The sequence below is a fragment of the Mauremys mutica genome, chromosome 21, assembly GCF_020497125.1.
Source record: "Mauremys mutica isolate MM-2020 ecotype Southern chromosome 21, ASM2049712v1, whole genome shotgun sequence".
Taxonomy (NCBI): Eukaryota; Metazoa; Chordata; order Testudines; family Geoemydidae; genus Mauremys; species Mauremys mutica.
In genome coordinates, this window is record NC_059092.1 from 12,018,306 (window position 1) to 12,030,561 (window position 12,256).

General features: G+C 52.1%; 1 protein-coding gene across 2 annotated transcripts; it reads right to left on the minus strand.

The window, feature by feature from the left end:
* Nucleotides 1-1,644: 1,644 nt before the first annotated feature.
* MAD2L2 (mitotic arrest deficient 2 like 2) lies at nucleotides 1,645-11,651 on the minus strand. Of its 2 annotated transcripts, XM_044996579.1 has the most exons (9): nucleotides 11,539-11,646; nucleotides 9,244-9,295; nucleotides 8,433-8,551; nucleotides 7,716-7,787; nucleotides 5,981-6,081; nucleotides 5,756-5,850; nucleotides 4,809-4,882; nucleotides 3,158-3,250; nucleotides 1,652-2,409 (listed from the first exon to the last, which is right to left on the minus strand). In XM_044996579.1, exons 2-9 carry the CDS (start codon nucleotides 9,281-9,283, stop codon nucleotides 2,368-2,370), a joined length of 636 nt encoding a protein of 211 aa, XP_044852514.1. In that variant the 5' UTR covers nucleotides 9,284-9,295; nucleotides 11,539-11,646; the 3' UTR covers nucleotides 1,652-2,367. The 2 variants fall into 2 exon arrangements, with proteins under 2 accessions (XP_044852515.1, XP_044852514.1); XM_044996580.1 differs by lacking the exon at nucleotides 7,716-7,787 and having other exon boundaries at nucleotides 1,645-2,409; nucleotides 11,539-11,651.
* Between the last annotated feature and the right edge of the window lie 605 nt (nucleotides 11,652-12,256).

Consider the following 12,256-nt stretch of genomic DNA (forward strand, 5'->3'; position numbering starts at 1 on the left):
GTAAACATAAAATACAATAAACCAGGGTGGTGACAAAGGAGACCCGGAGTGGTCATGGTGTGTGGTTAAGGCCTGAAGGGACTCACAGGGGACCATCTGGGGACAGGGACCTTTGTTGTTTTCCCTACATTAGTGTCAGAATGTTCAAGTCTCTCTTGGAGCACTTTGCTTTGGAACGTGAGCTCACTCCCCCCTCTCACGTAGGAGTTAGGGCTGTTTTGAATCTTTGAAGAGCTTGGCGTCTAACTGTTCATGGGGCACCGGAGTTAAAGATGTAAATAGTCTGAATTCAATTGCTTTCTTGGTATCTCTAATCAAACATCTGGGTTCTCCAGGCAGCACAGAAGCTTCCCTGGAGAATAAGGTGAGACTCCAGCGTGTTGTGTGTAAAGCAACAACAAAAAGTGCCAGGCCTCTTTTGTGTGCTGAAAACAAAAACAAACCCACTGGACCTAAGCCCTCTTTTCCCCTGTATGTCACTTTGCCATGAAAGAAACTAGACCCTGATGTCAGCCTTGGGCGGTCCTGAGCGCTGCAGATTGACTAAGTAAAATGAAGCTGATGGGAGCAGGTTGTAGCGCTAGAGAACTCTCTCCCTGTGCACTAGTCCTGGGCATTATTGCTTTTGTGTGTGGACAGAGGGAAGGTGCAGGGTGATCCTAGGACCAAGGAAAGGGATTTGGGGTCGGGAAGAGAAGGGTTATTTTTTCTCTTCATAAACTGTCTGCCTTACCCCTGAAGTGCTGATGCTACTGGCTGGCCAATAGGTGTGAATAAAGTGCTATGTATAATCCCAGTCAATTTCTTTACTCTCCTTTGTCTAATGGAGTTCTGCTCTCTGACCCTGGCAGTAGGTGATTCCATGCTGGCCAGCTCGCTGATTCGTCATGGAGGGTGTTTCTGTGCCAGCCTTGTCCCCACAGTCTAGGAGCCAATAGTCAAACGATGTTCTTCCCTTTTCCACCCTCACCAGTACTATGAGATTCTGAGGGCCCCTTCGAGGCCTTCTGCAACCCTGTTTTTTCTAAAGAGTGTTGTGTAGACTTAAGTGAAACCCTGCCCCCCCCCCCCCCCCCCCGACTGCTCCCAGGAAAGTCCATGGGACTTTTGCCATAAATTTCAGTAGTAACAGAGTTGAGCAACTTCGAGTGCTTTTCGCAAAGCCCCTCCCTCACACAAATCTTGTAGGAGCACAGACAAGGAACAGACTCCAGCTCTCGCCTCAGCTTGCAGAGTAGCAGCACTGCACATCAAAGAGGGCCCTGACCGGGGCGGGAGGCTGAGCAGGAGATGGGCCTATCCTACATGGACAATGCTCCTGCCTATTGTTTCTGCTACAGGATGGAGTGGAGACCCTTCACTGAGAGGCAAGTGGCTGGTGCTGAATTACCTTGGCCTTGGGAACCTCCTCTCCTTGAGAGAAGCCTGAGTGGTGGCAGCAAGTCACCACAGTAGCTGTGATGGAGACAGGGTGTGGCAGAGGGAGGGCCAGCACCTTGTGCCTACAGCTCTAGTTTCCTGGGGATCCATGGGATTGGAGGGGTGAATCCCTCTCCTCCTGGAGGTGTATGTGTACAGGGGGAGATTGGGCCGCCAAAGGAATCCCGCGGACGTTCTCCACCCTTCCTAGATCTTTCCCATGGAAACATGGGGCCATCACTTGTGTCTAACACTGAAAATTGAGAGAGAGCAAGTGCAATGGTGCCAGTTATACTTGGTCACAGAAATGGTTCTCACCAGTACAGGCCTGTGCATCTACCACACTGGGGGAAGCTGCCTTTGACACAATTCAGCCTAGCTCCGTGATGGTAGAACTCGCTCAGTATTTATTGACAACGCTACAGATCAGTCACTCACAGTGGACACACATTGTAGATAAGGCCCCACTCGTCCCTGCTGAAAGTCTAGCGAGTTCGGTGGAGTCACACGAGCTTAGGCTTCCAACAGAACACGGCCAAGTTATCCAGCTGGATGCTCAGAGGTACGTACACAAAATGGACATTCACATACAAGTACCAATGTGCAACTGAGCTGCCCTCTAAAGGCTTAAATCGGGCTCAGAAAGAGCAAGAGAGAAGTACTGATTCCCACTTGCAGTTTACATTACATCCCTCACACCTTGCATCTGTGGATTTGCTGTAACAATCTATACACACACACACACAAGTCCTATGTATAGTGGTAAGAGCACTTTAAATCCATAGGCAGCCTGGCCATCGGGAGCTGCTCAATGGACATTAAGTCACTCAGGAGGCCAGCTGAAGAAGCACCTGTTAACAAGATACACTGCGTCCCCCTAGAAGACACTGGATTCTTCAGGAAGATCTGAGCCTTGGACAAGGTTGAAGTTGATGGGAAGAGTCGGCATCAGGTACCTTTGTGGGCTCTTTCTTCTACATAAAGCTGCATCTGGACGAGAGTAACAGAAGGGATTCAGAAAGGTAACCCTGCAGAACTGGCTTAATACCTTCTTAGGGGAATGTACTGTAGACAGGGGAAACCAGACTTAATCAGCTTGGGTCTTCTCCATAGGTTGCACCTGTGAGCAGAGTCTATGTGCATGAGGTGATGTAAACGGGTGCTGTGGAGCAGCACCAAAAAGCTAAGGATTGAGTGCAGGGATGTATTCGTGCTCTAGGGCCCAGTCCTTTAAGAGCACAGTTCCCAAGGGGAATTCGGGGTGCTGGGCACATTTCCACGAGGTGCTCAGCCCCTCACAATCCGACTGTTAGTGGGCAGGGGTTACAACCCAACAGCTCTGACAGACAGGAGCTACAACCCAGCCCTCCAGCAGGGTGTGCCGTGGCCTCTCTCGCCTCTGACGTCTTTGGCTTGCCCATTGGGCACTTCACTCCCCAGCCCCTGTACCCGTAGATGGTCTGAGCCAGGCTGAACTTACTGGTGATGGGACAATGGGGCCAGTGCATCCTGCCACAAACAGGTTTCATACGTGAGATGGGGAAGGTCCTGCCCTCCCAAGCTTGCCTGGGCTCAGTGCACTCAGTGTGTCAGCAGCTCCTGCTGGGGTAAGAGACTTCACAGCCGTGTTAAGCCGTTGCCCCGTAGATGACAGCAGTGGGAGCCAGATTCCCCTCACCCCAGGGAGTTTGCATAGATTGAAGTCCCATGCCAGCCTGGGCTGGAGCGCCCTGCTCACCTTTAAGATATCCGAGGTCATGGTCTTCAGGGGGATTAGCCGGGGGTCATGCATGTGCACATCCTGCTCATCTGCCAGGATCCATGGGAAATCCTGGTGGCAGGAATAGAGACGGGGAATGAACTGCAGAAAGCACCCTCCCTTTCCTGGCTCAGAGGGCTGGAAATGGGAGCAGCATTGGGTGGAGGCGCCAGGGACCCACTACTGCCCCTCCCTCCGGCCTTCTGCACCCCACAAGTGCTCCCCTCCCCCCTTCCCAGTCATTGGGTCTATGGCAAAGGAGTAAGGAGGGGCTGGGGGTGGGGCGGTGAACATGAGGATTTGAGGGGGACCATAGATCAGGCTGGGGGAGGAGTAGAGGCAGAGCACGTGCCTGGCTGGGGAGGTAGCAGGGAGCCCCCAGCTTTAGAAAGTGGTTTATACCGGAAAGCCTTGCTAGTCCGCACGCTGACAGTGCCCACCCCGCCCATCCCTCGGCCAGGGTTTAACACAGAGCCTGAGCCGAGGTCTTTGACTACTAAGGGCTCATTACCCTATGCACCCAGAGACCTCAATCTCCTCCTCCCCCGACCTCCACTTCCAGACCTTACCTCTGCCCGGGGCTAAGCAGAACTCCCAGTGGGTTACGTATCCCATAGGGGAAAGGGGGCTCAGCACCTCACAAGATCAAGCCCGTAGTGACTTGCCTGTCTGGAAGACAGGCCTGCCGTGTCCCCGGGGGGGTGTTGTGAGCATGTACCGGCCTGGCCTGTCCACCCAGCCTTCGGGGCACTGCCACCCTGCCCGCTGTCTGGTTCAGGCCCTTCTTCGCAGGGTCTCAGCTTGAGGTGTCTCTCGTAAAACTGGTATCAAATTCCACATCGCAAACTAGTCCCTTCCCCTGACCCAGGGCTGCCAGTCAGGGCCTCGCTCCTGGCGGCTCTTCCCCAATCTGCCTACAGGCCATTTGCCTGGGACCTACCTTGCTCTAGGGCAGCGGTTCTCCAACTGGGGGTCACCAGGGCTACCTTAGCCAGGGCTACTTTAGACTTGCTGGGGCCAGGGGCCCAAGCCTGAGGGCTTCAGCCTTGGGCAGTGGGGCTAAGATTATAGGCCCCCTGCCTGGGGCTGAAGCCTTTGGCCCCCAAATCCAGGGTGGCAGGGATGGGGCAGGCTCAGCCGTCAGTCCCCCCTCCTGGGGCCATGTCGTAATGTTTGTTGTCAGAAGGGGGTCGCAGTGCAATGAAGTTTGAGAGCCCCTGCTCTAGGTCCCACCTCAGGAGCCAACCTGCTTCCCAGCCCTAGTCCAAGGATCTTCTACAGGAGCCTCCCTGCTGCTCTCTGCAGCTCTCCCAGCTGGGCTACTTGTTAGCTTTTAGAATCACCTGATCAGTCACAGGCGAGGCTGGGCCCAGTGCCCCTCAAAGGGCCAGACACCTGCAACACTGCATGTACATTCCCAGTGCAAAACTTCACACCCTCCTTGTTAAGGAGAGGTCTTTGGAGAGCTCTTCGAGACACCAGGAATTGCTGTGGCCCAGCCCTTCCAGGGAATGATAATATAATCCCACTGATGAAAGGAGAATCCAAAGCTGCAGCACCTTAATTCACTTCCATCCTTCTTTACCATGCAGCTCACTGCAAGCAACAAGCAGACAGAGGCATCACCTACCTTTATCACCTGGATCTTCTCCATGTTTCGCGTGGCAGCCTCCCGTGTATGAACCAGGACAGTGAAGGTGCAGCCTAGAAGGGATGAGAGGAAGGCACTGTAATCAGATGGCCAGAGGGACCAGGGTATGATCTGGGCAGTGCCCGGACAGAGCTAGCTTCTCTGCATGTTTCATCCACAGCTAGGCAAATACCAAGACATGTTCCTTTCCAAAAGCGACTGGGGAAGTAATCTGTCATTTCCTGATCTCTCTGACTTTGCTAGCGCTCTCCTTAGCACCACTTCAGAAACCGTGGACTCCTCCATGGTCTCCACCTTCCCCTCTTCTGTAAACCTATCGCCAACTCCAGGCCCCTAATGCAACTGGCCCAGGGCACCTTTTATACGATTCGGATTCTGCTCCAGTGCTCATGATCAACGTTTTATTTCTACCCTCACCTCTTGAGCGGGATGCTCTTTGCCTGTTGGCTGCTGCCTTCCACCCTAGAGCTGGTTGCATTTCAGTGATGCTGCATATGTCTAATATGCACCATGCCCTGTGATCTTTTGGGGATTAAATCCCCTGTACTTTTTTTTTAATCTCCATTTCTGCTTGAGTGGCAGTGAGCCCCGCTGTGCAAAACAAACTCTCTCTAGTGTCAAGTATCAGAGGTGTAGCCGTGTTAGTCTGGATCTGTAAAAAGCAACAGAGAGTCCTGTGGCACTTATAGACTAACAGATGTATTGGAGAGACAGAGTGGGTATTCACCCACGAAAGCTCATGCTCCAATACATCTGTTAGTCTATAAGGTGCCACAGGACTCTGTTGTTTCTCTCTAGTGTGTTTGTCCAGGAAAGACATTTTACCACCCCTTACGCAAAGAGCTGTATGTAAAATCAGGCAGTGAGGCTGTCACTGGAGCAGCAGTTAGAGCCCGACCTGTAGAAGAGGAGGCTTTCAGTCCTACCCGGGGGGTTGTTGTCGAGCACGGCATCACACACGCTAATCTTCAGGATGAAGGCACGGAGCAACTGCTCCACGTGGGACAGCAGCGAGTCCGAGCTGGGGAGGAGACAGAGCTCATTAGGGGAGCTCCCTGGCCCAGAGGGAGGGGTAGTTGTTTCCCAAAGTCAAACACGGGGAGAAGGAAGCAGGCACTGGCTGCACTGGGCTGGGAGGAGGGAACCTTTACCTGATGGAAAGTAGAGGTGGCTGAGTGATCTCAAAGACAAATCTCTCCACTGGATGGTGCTCTTTATCCAGGATTACTACCACCACCTTCTCCACGTCATTCTGCAAACACAGACACCAAGTCAGGAGCTCTCTGCCAGATCATCCCTTTTCCTCTGCTCCCCCCGTCTCTGATGCTCCCTATGAATCAGGAACATGCTGACCTGCTCTAGCCCTACATCACTTCAGTGTTTTCCCAGTGCTTTAGAAAGGCTCTGGATTGCTCTGGCTACAATCAAATGCCCTATCAGTTTATTATTGGATCCGAGATCCCTGTTGGGGGACTACCCCCAAGGCTTGTAGGGAGCTGCAGTCCACCACAACGGACATTTCCCTCTCTAGCTACTGCTACAGGGAGAGGCAACGTGCAGCCATCATAGGCTTCCACCTCCCGCCAAGGATTAGACACGAGGCTCGCAATATACACTCCCAACTCAATCACAATACAAGGCAGAGCACTCACAGCACCAGTAAGGCAAGTTTGGCTCCACAATTTAGTTTATGTAAAAATAAGCGTTTAAAAATCCTAAAGCCAACAGACTATTATCTATTGAGTTACAGTGGAAAGAGTGCTGAAAAATAATAAACCACGTGGTGTTGGCAACCAACCACTGCAGCTTTGTGGCTAATGCTCAAAAGTGAAATTGATGAAAATTAACCAGGAAGTGAAACTGCCCTATTTCAATCCTCCAAACGGAGAGCAACGCCAAACTGCGAAGATTAAAAAACAGCCTAAGGCAATGAGCTCTGCACGGCCAGACCTCACTGCTGGATTGGGGCCTTAAGCAGGTGTCTAATTTTGCTTGCATTAATAGTCTCCCTGACTTCCACAAGGCTGCTCACGTGAGTAAAGTTACTAGTGACTAAGTGTCTTCAGGATTTATAAGCCTTATTTTTAAGTGTTTCAATTTTAATCATTTGTAACATACCATCGTTAAGGACACATATATATTAAGTATCAGCAGGGTAGCCATGTTAGTCTGGATCTGTAAAAGCAGCAAAGAGTCCTGTGGCACCTTATACACTAACAAACATATAGGAGCATGAGCTTTCGTGGGTGAATACCCACTTCGTCAGATACATGCATCCGACGAAGTGGGTATTCCCCCACAAAAGCTCATGCTCCAATACGTCTGTTAGTCTATAAGATGCCACAGGACTCTGCTGCCTTTACATATATATTAGTTAGCAGTCTGCTGGTGTCCTTTTACCTGTTTCAATGTGAATAAATGAATAACACCAAACCTGGACCCTGGTTGTGGGGAAACTGATTAGGTCACTAACTCTATACCAGTGGTCCCCAAACTGTGGGGTGCATCTCTTCTTGGGGGGTGCAGAGGAACTGGGGGGAGGGGGGGAAGAGTGGCAGACCTGGGCAAGCCCCCATGGGGGGCAGGGAGAGAATGCCACCCAGCCCTGCTCTGCCCCCCGTCCCGCTCCCAGCCATGGTTTCGGCCCCAGCCCCTGGCTGTGGCTCCATTCCCGGCCCCAGGTTTGGACCCCTTACTGCACTTCCCCCAGGAGCTGCGGCCCCGGCCCCTGGGGGAGGGAGGTGCGGACAGGGTTAGGGGGAGTGTGATCCTGAAAAGTTTGAGGACCACTGCGCTATACAAATCTCTGTAAAAGTTCTCTATTTGTGACTAGCACAGTTGGGGCAGGGGGTATGCCCCATGCGAGGGTCTCTGGCATGGCCTCACCTTCTCTAACAGTGGCTTCACACAATGCAACGTGTCCTGGATGTACTGATTCAGCTCTGGATGACAGGACATCTGTGCAAACAGAATGAGAACTCAGATCAAATAGCAGAAGGGCTGGTGGGCTGCAGGGCCTCAGGGGGTTGCTACTGTAATGGAATATTTTACCACTAGGTTGCCAGTTCAAATCCAGCAGAGGTAAGTAGTGACTGGAAGTTGTTGGCATCTGATAACTGTGCAGTGGCTTATGGGAAATAAGTCTAATGGTATCTGCTGACAACTAGCCTAACCAGTGTCCACCTCACAACTGGTCTTTCTTAGAGACAGTCCCTCCCTGCCAGGATTACAGCACATTGTGGGGGCAGCATGGGGGAAATCTGTACTGCCCTTGCCTGTGATCTGTCTGTTCTGTGCATAAAAGTGTAACATTTCAAACTCCAGGGTTGTTAATTGATCCCTTTTCAGGACCACTCAATTCACTTTGAAAATAATTAAGGGTTTGCATTTGTTCAAATATAAACTAATTCAGTTAAGCACTAGCCAGAACAAACACACCTCTAATATCTCATCCATGGCCACAAATGTCATTCTAGTAGCACCTCCTTGAGCCTAAGCATTCATAATAATACCTACCTCTTCTGTAGTGCTTTTGAACATACAGCATGCTCCCTGCTTAACCGTGTATTTCCTCAGCCACAAAGCTACAGGAGAGACGCCTACCTGGACTGGTACATTGTATTTCTTCCTCTTCTGAAAGATCCCAATGGGGTAAACTTCTCTAACATAAAGGATGAGATGAACAGCCACTTCAAGAAACTCGGAGAGAACATCTGCAACCACTGGAGAACAGAACGAAAAGGTGGTGGAGGAAAGCAGGTAAAGAAAAACAAACCCAGCAAATATGTCCTGGTTGCAGGAATCTGCTGATTAACTGCTGCCCAAGATCATCATCTTATCTGTACACTGCTTGTTTTATGAACTGTGGTGACATGACGGACCTCCCAAAGCATTTTACCCTTGAGATCACTGCATTCACCACTGAGATACAACCACCTCTAGGGTGGAATGTGCCAACTATTTAACACCACAGCAACACTATACAACCATTTATGACCGGAAGTAAAGAAAAATCCTGTATCCAATTGAAACTGCAGGTGAACTGGAGGAAGGCAGAATTTAATGATATACCCATGTAAAAATATAATTATGCAAGTTGACCAGGATTATAAGTGCTCCTTACAGGTCTCACTTCCAAGTATGACCAGAGCTACCCCAGCTTAGCTTGTGGCTCCAAAGAGCATAACAGGGCAGTGCAGTGGTCATCATAACCTCTGACCTGCAATACTACAACCCACCAGCAAGGCATAAAGGTGTCCCATTTTCCCTGTACAGTCCATGTTTCACCCCATTCGCAGCAGTAGCTGAGGGGTAGAAGACCAACACTCCAAGGCAGAGCCAGCTCTATCTCCACAGGACTCCCTGTGCCAGCAAGAAGCCTCATGAGCTTCTGGAGAGGAGCACGCTACGCTACCTTGTCCAAAGTTGAGATCCTGCCGGGTGAGGGTGGTCATCTTTCCAGTAACCTGGGAAGGAATTGGGAAAGTTGTTTTCCCTCTCAGCTCATGGCACCATTCAGATCCCTCTCCCCCATTACCTCCATACCTGCAGCAAAATTCCACACTCTAGATATTTGCGCCCACACTAACTGCTATTACACAAACCAACAAAGGGTTCTGATTTTCAAAGGCCACATAGCCCCAATCTACTTGAATTGCCATCGGGGTTGCTTGCAGATCGGATCTCAGGAGCCCCGTTCAAGGGATAGTGGGTAACAAATCATAATTTTGCATAAGATGACATCCGTCCTCGTGTTCTTGATAACACCTTAAATTGCAAAGCTGAATGTACTGGTTTGTTTATGGGAGTGTTTCTTGTTGGTTAATGTTTTGGGATATGTGATTTTGTTTTGTTTTTGTTTGTTGGGGGGTGTTTTTTTGTTTGATTTTTGCATTAGCCTGGGCAGTGAAAGTAAGCTAGTCAGTTTCACAACTTAGGGCAGGGGAACCAGAAAGGGAAATAGACTAACAAAATGCAGCAGTGTTTGAGTTGCAAACACTACAGGGGAAGGATTAAAGCCAAACAACTAAATTGTATTGATGTGGAAAAAAAGTGTTTTATAAAACCAAACTCCCCTCCCATATGAGGTACTTATGTGGCCTCTGTTAGACAGTAGCTGAGCACCTCACAATTATTAATGTTCTTCTCTTCACAACACCCTGTGAGGTAGGGAAGTGCCATTATCTGGGGAACTGAGGCACAGAAAGAGTAAGGCCATAGATTTTGAAGGTATTTAGGCAGGGCTGCCCTCAGTGTTGCAATGCCTAACTGATTTAGAAGCCTAAATTTCATTTCCAAAAGGGATTTAGGCACTTCAGAATCTAAATTCCATTGACTGTCACTGAGTGCAGCAACACCTAAATGCCTTTAAAAATAATAATAATAATCTAGGCCTCCACCCCAGGACATACAGGAAGTCTGTGGCAAAGCAGGGAACTGAACCCAGCTCTCCAGTGTCTCATGCTTGTACCTTCAACCTCAGACCATCCTTCCTCTCACAAAGACCCTAATCCTGAAGATGAATCCACACAGAGACACCTGGACCCACCTGAGGACAACTGCCAGACAAAACCACAGTTTTTAATGGCTAACCCTCCCACTGCCTCAGCATAAGGCTTACTATGGTGAGGATGGGGGACCATGGGTCTGACCCAGAACCCACTAAGCTCAGTCCTTCCATCCATTACAGTGGGGTTTGCATCAGGCCCCAGGTGTGTATGTGGATTACAGCAGATAGGATAGACAATGTACTGATCCACTCAGCAGGGCTCTTGTCAATGGGTTTGGGAGGTCTCCATGGATTGAGGTTGTGTGTATTCTTCACGACGCTGTTTGGAAGCTGATGAAAACCTGAGCATCTTGGCAATGGAGACACTCTTATTACTTTATTTTGGTACCATCCGATTTTTTTTACATTTTCAGGGCAATTGGCCAGACAGGATCCTGAGCAAGCCTGGATTTGGCTATCGGTGGCAGTCACTCGTGAATCCAGCAGTGCCCCCCTCCCCACCCAGGGTGATCGGTTCCCTCTCAGGGCACAAGCCCACCCCCAGTAGGACGTCTCCAGGGCAGCAGGTGGCTGCTTCGCCCCCCCCCCCTGCGCTGGCACCTTGCGGGGGAGGGGGGGTGTTTCTGTGAGAAATTTGGCACCTTCCAGTAACAGGGTCTCATGTGGGCACCCCCCACCCCGCTCTCATTTCAGGGCAGACGCAGGACCGAGCCCACCAACCCCCCCTCCCAGTCTAGGGCTCACTCAGGGCCCCCTCCCCTATGCCTCCAGCCCCATTTCCGGGGCACGTGCGGGGCCACCCCCATTCCAGCCCCACCTTTTGGGCTACGCGTGAGGCCACCATCCCCAGCCCCCCCCCTTTCAGGGCACGCGCTGAGCCACCCCCACTCCAGCCCCCCCCTTTCAGGGCACGCGCTGAGCCACCCCCACTCCAGCCCCCCCCCTTTCGGGGCACGCGCTGAGCCACCCCCACTCCAGCCCCCCCCTTTCGGGGCACGCGCTGAGCCACCCCCACTCCAGCCCCCCCCCTTTCGGGGCACGCGCGGGGACGCCCCCCACTCCAGCCCCCCCCCTTTCGGGGCACGCGCGGGGACGCCCCCCACTCCAGCCCCCCCCTTTCGGGGCACGCGCGGGGACGCCCCCCACTCTAGCCCCCGCCCCCCTTTCGGGGCACGCGATGCCCCCCGTGCCCGCCCTTACCGCGGGGCGGTGGCCGCTGCCCGCCCGGGCCCCGGTTGCCAGGCTGGGGGGTGTCCGCTCGGCGCGGCCCTTTGACGTGCCTCGCCGCCCCCTGCCTTCCGCCGGGTCCTAGCGCCCCGCGGTATCACCAGCCGCGCACAGCCGGAGGGCGGGGCCGGGGCCTCTGCCGAGCTGGGTGTCGGGGTCCCCCGGGGGCGGGAGGCTACGCAGTGTCCCTGCTCTTCCTCTGCAGATAAAGGGTCTCCGGAGCGTGTATTCCCACGGGACAGGCAGGGTCTAATCCGAAGCCAGTGGGACTGGGAGCCTGTCAAGGAGCTTTGAATCAGGCCTTTGGAGGGGAGTCGGGGGGGGACGACGATGTGGGGGTCAAAAATCACTTTTAAAACAAACACATTTCTGAGCTCTTTCCTCAGTGACACGCTCAAAATTGAGTTTAGCGCTAATATGCTTCTCTTCATCGGATGGTCTCGTTTTACAGGTAGGGAAACTGAGGCACAAAGCGGTGAGTGACTTGATCAAGGGCTTTCAGTGAGTCCCTCTCAGATTTGGTTCTACTCATTTTAAGCACCATACGGATGTGCAATGCTGCACTCAGAGACTGGACATAGTCTGGAATTTAGGGTTGGGGTGCATTAAGGGGCTCTGGGTTTGGGGGGGCTCAGGGCTGAGGGAGGGATTGGGGCACGGGCTTACCTCCGGCAGCTCCCTGTCAACGGCA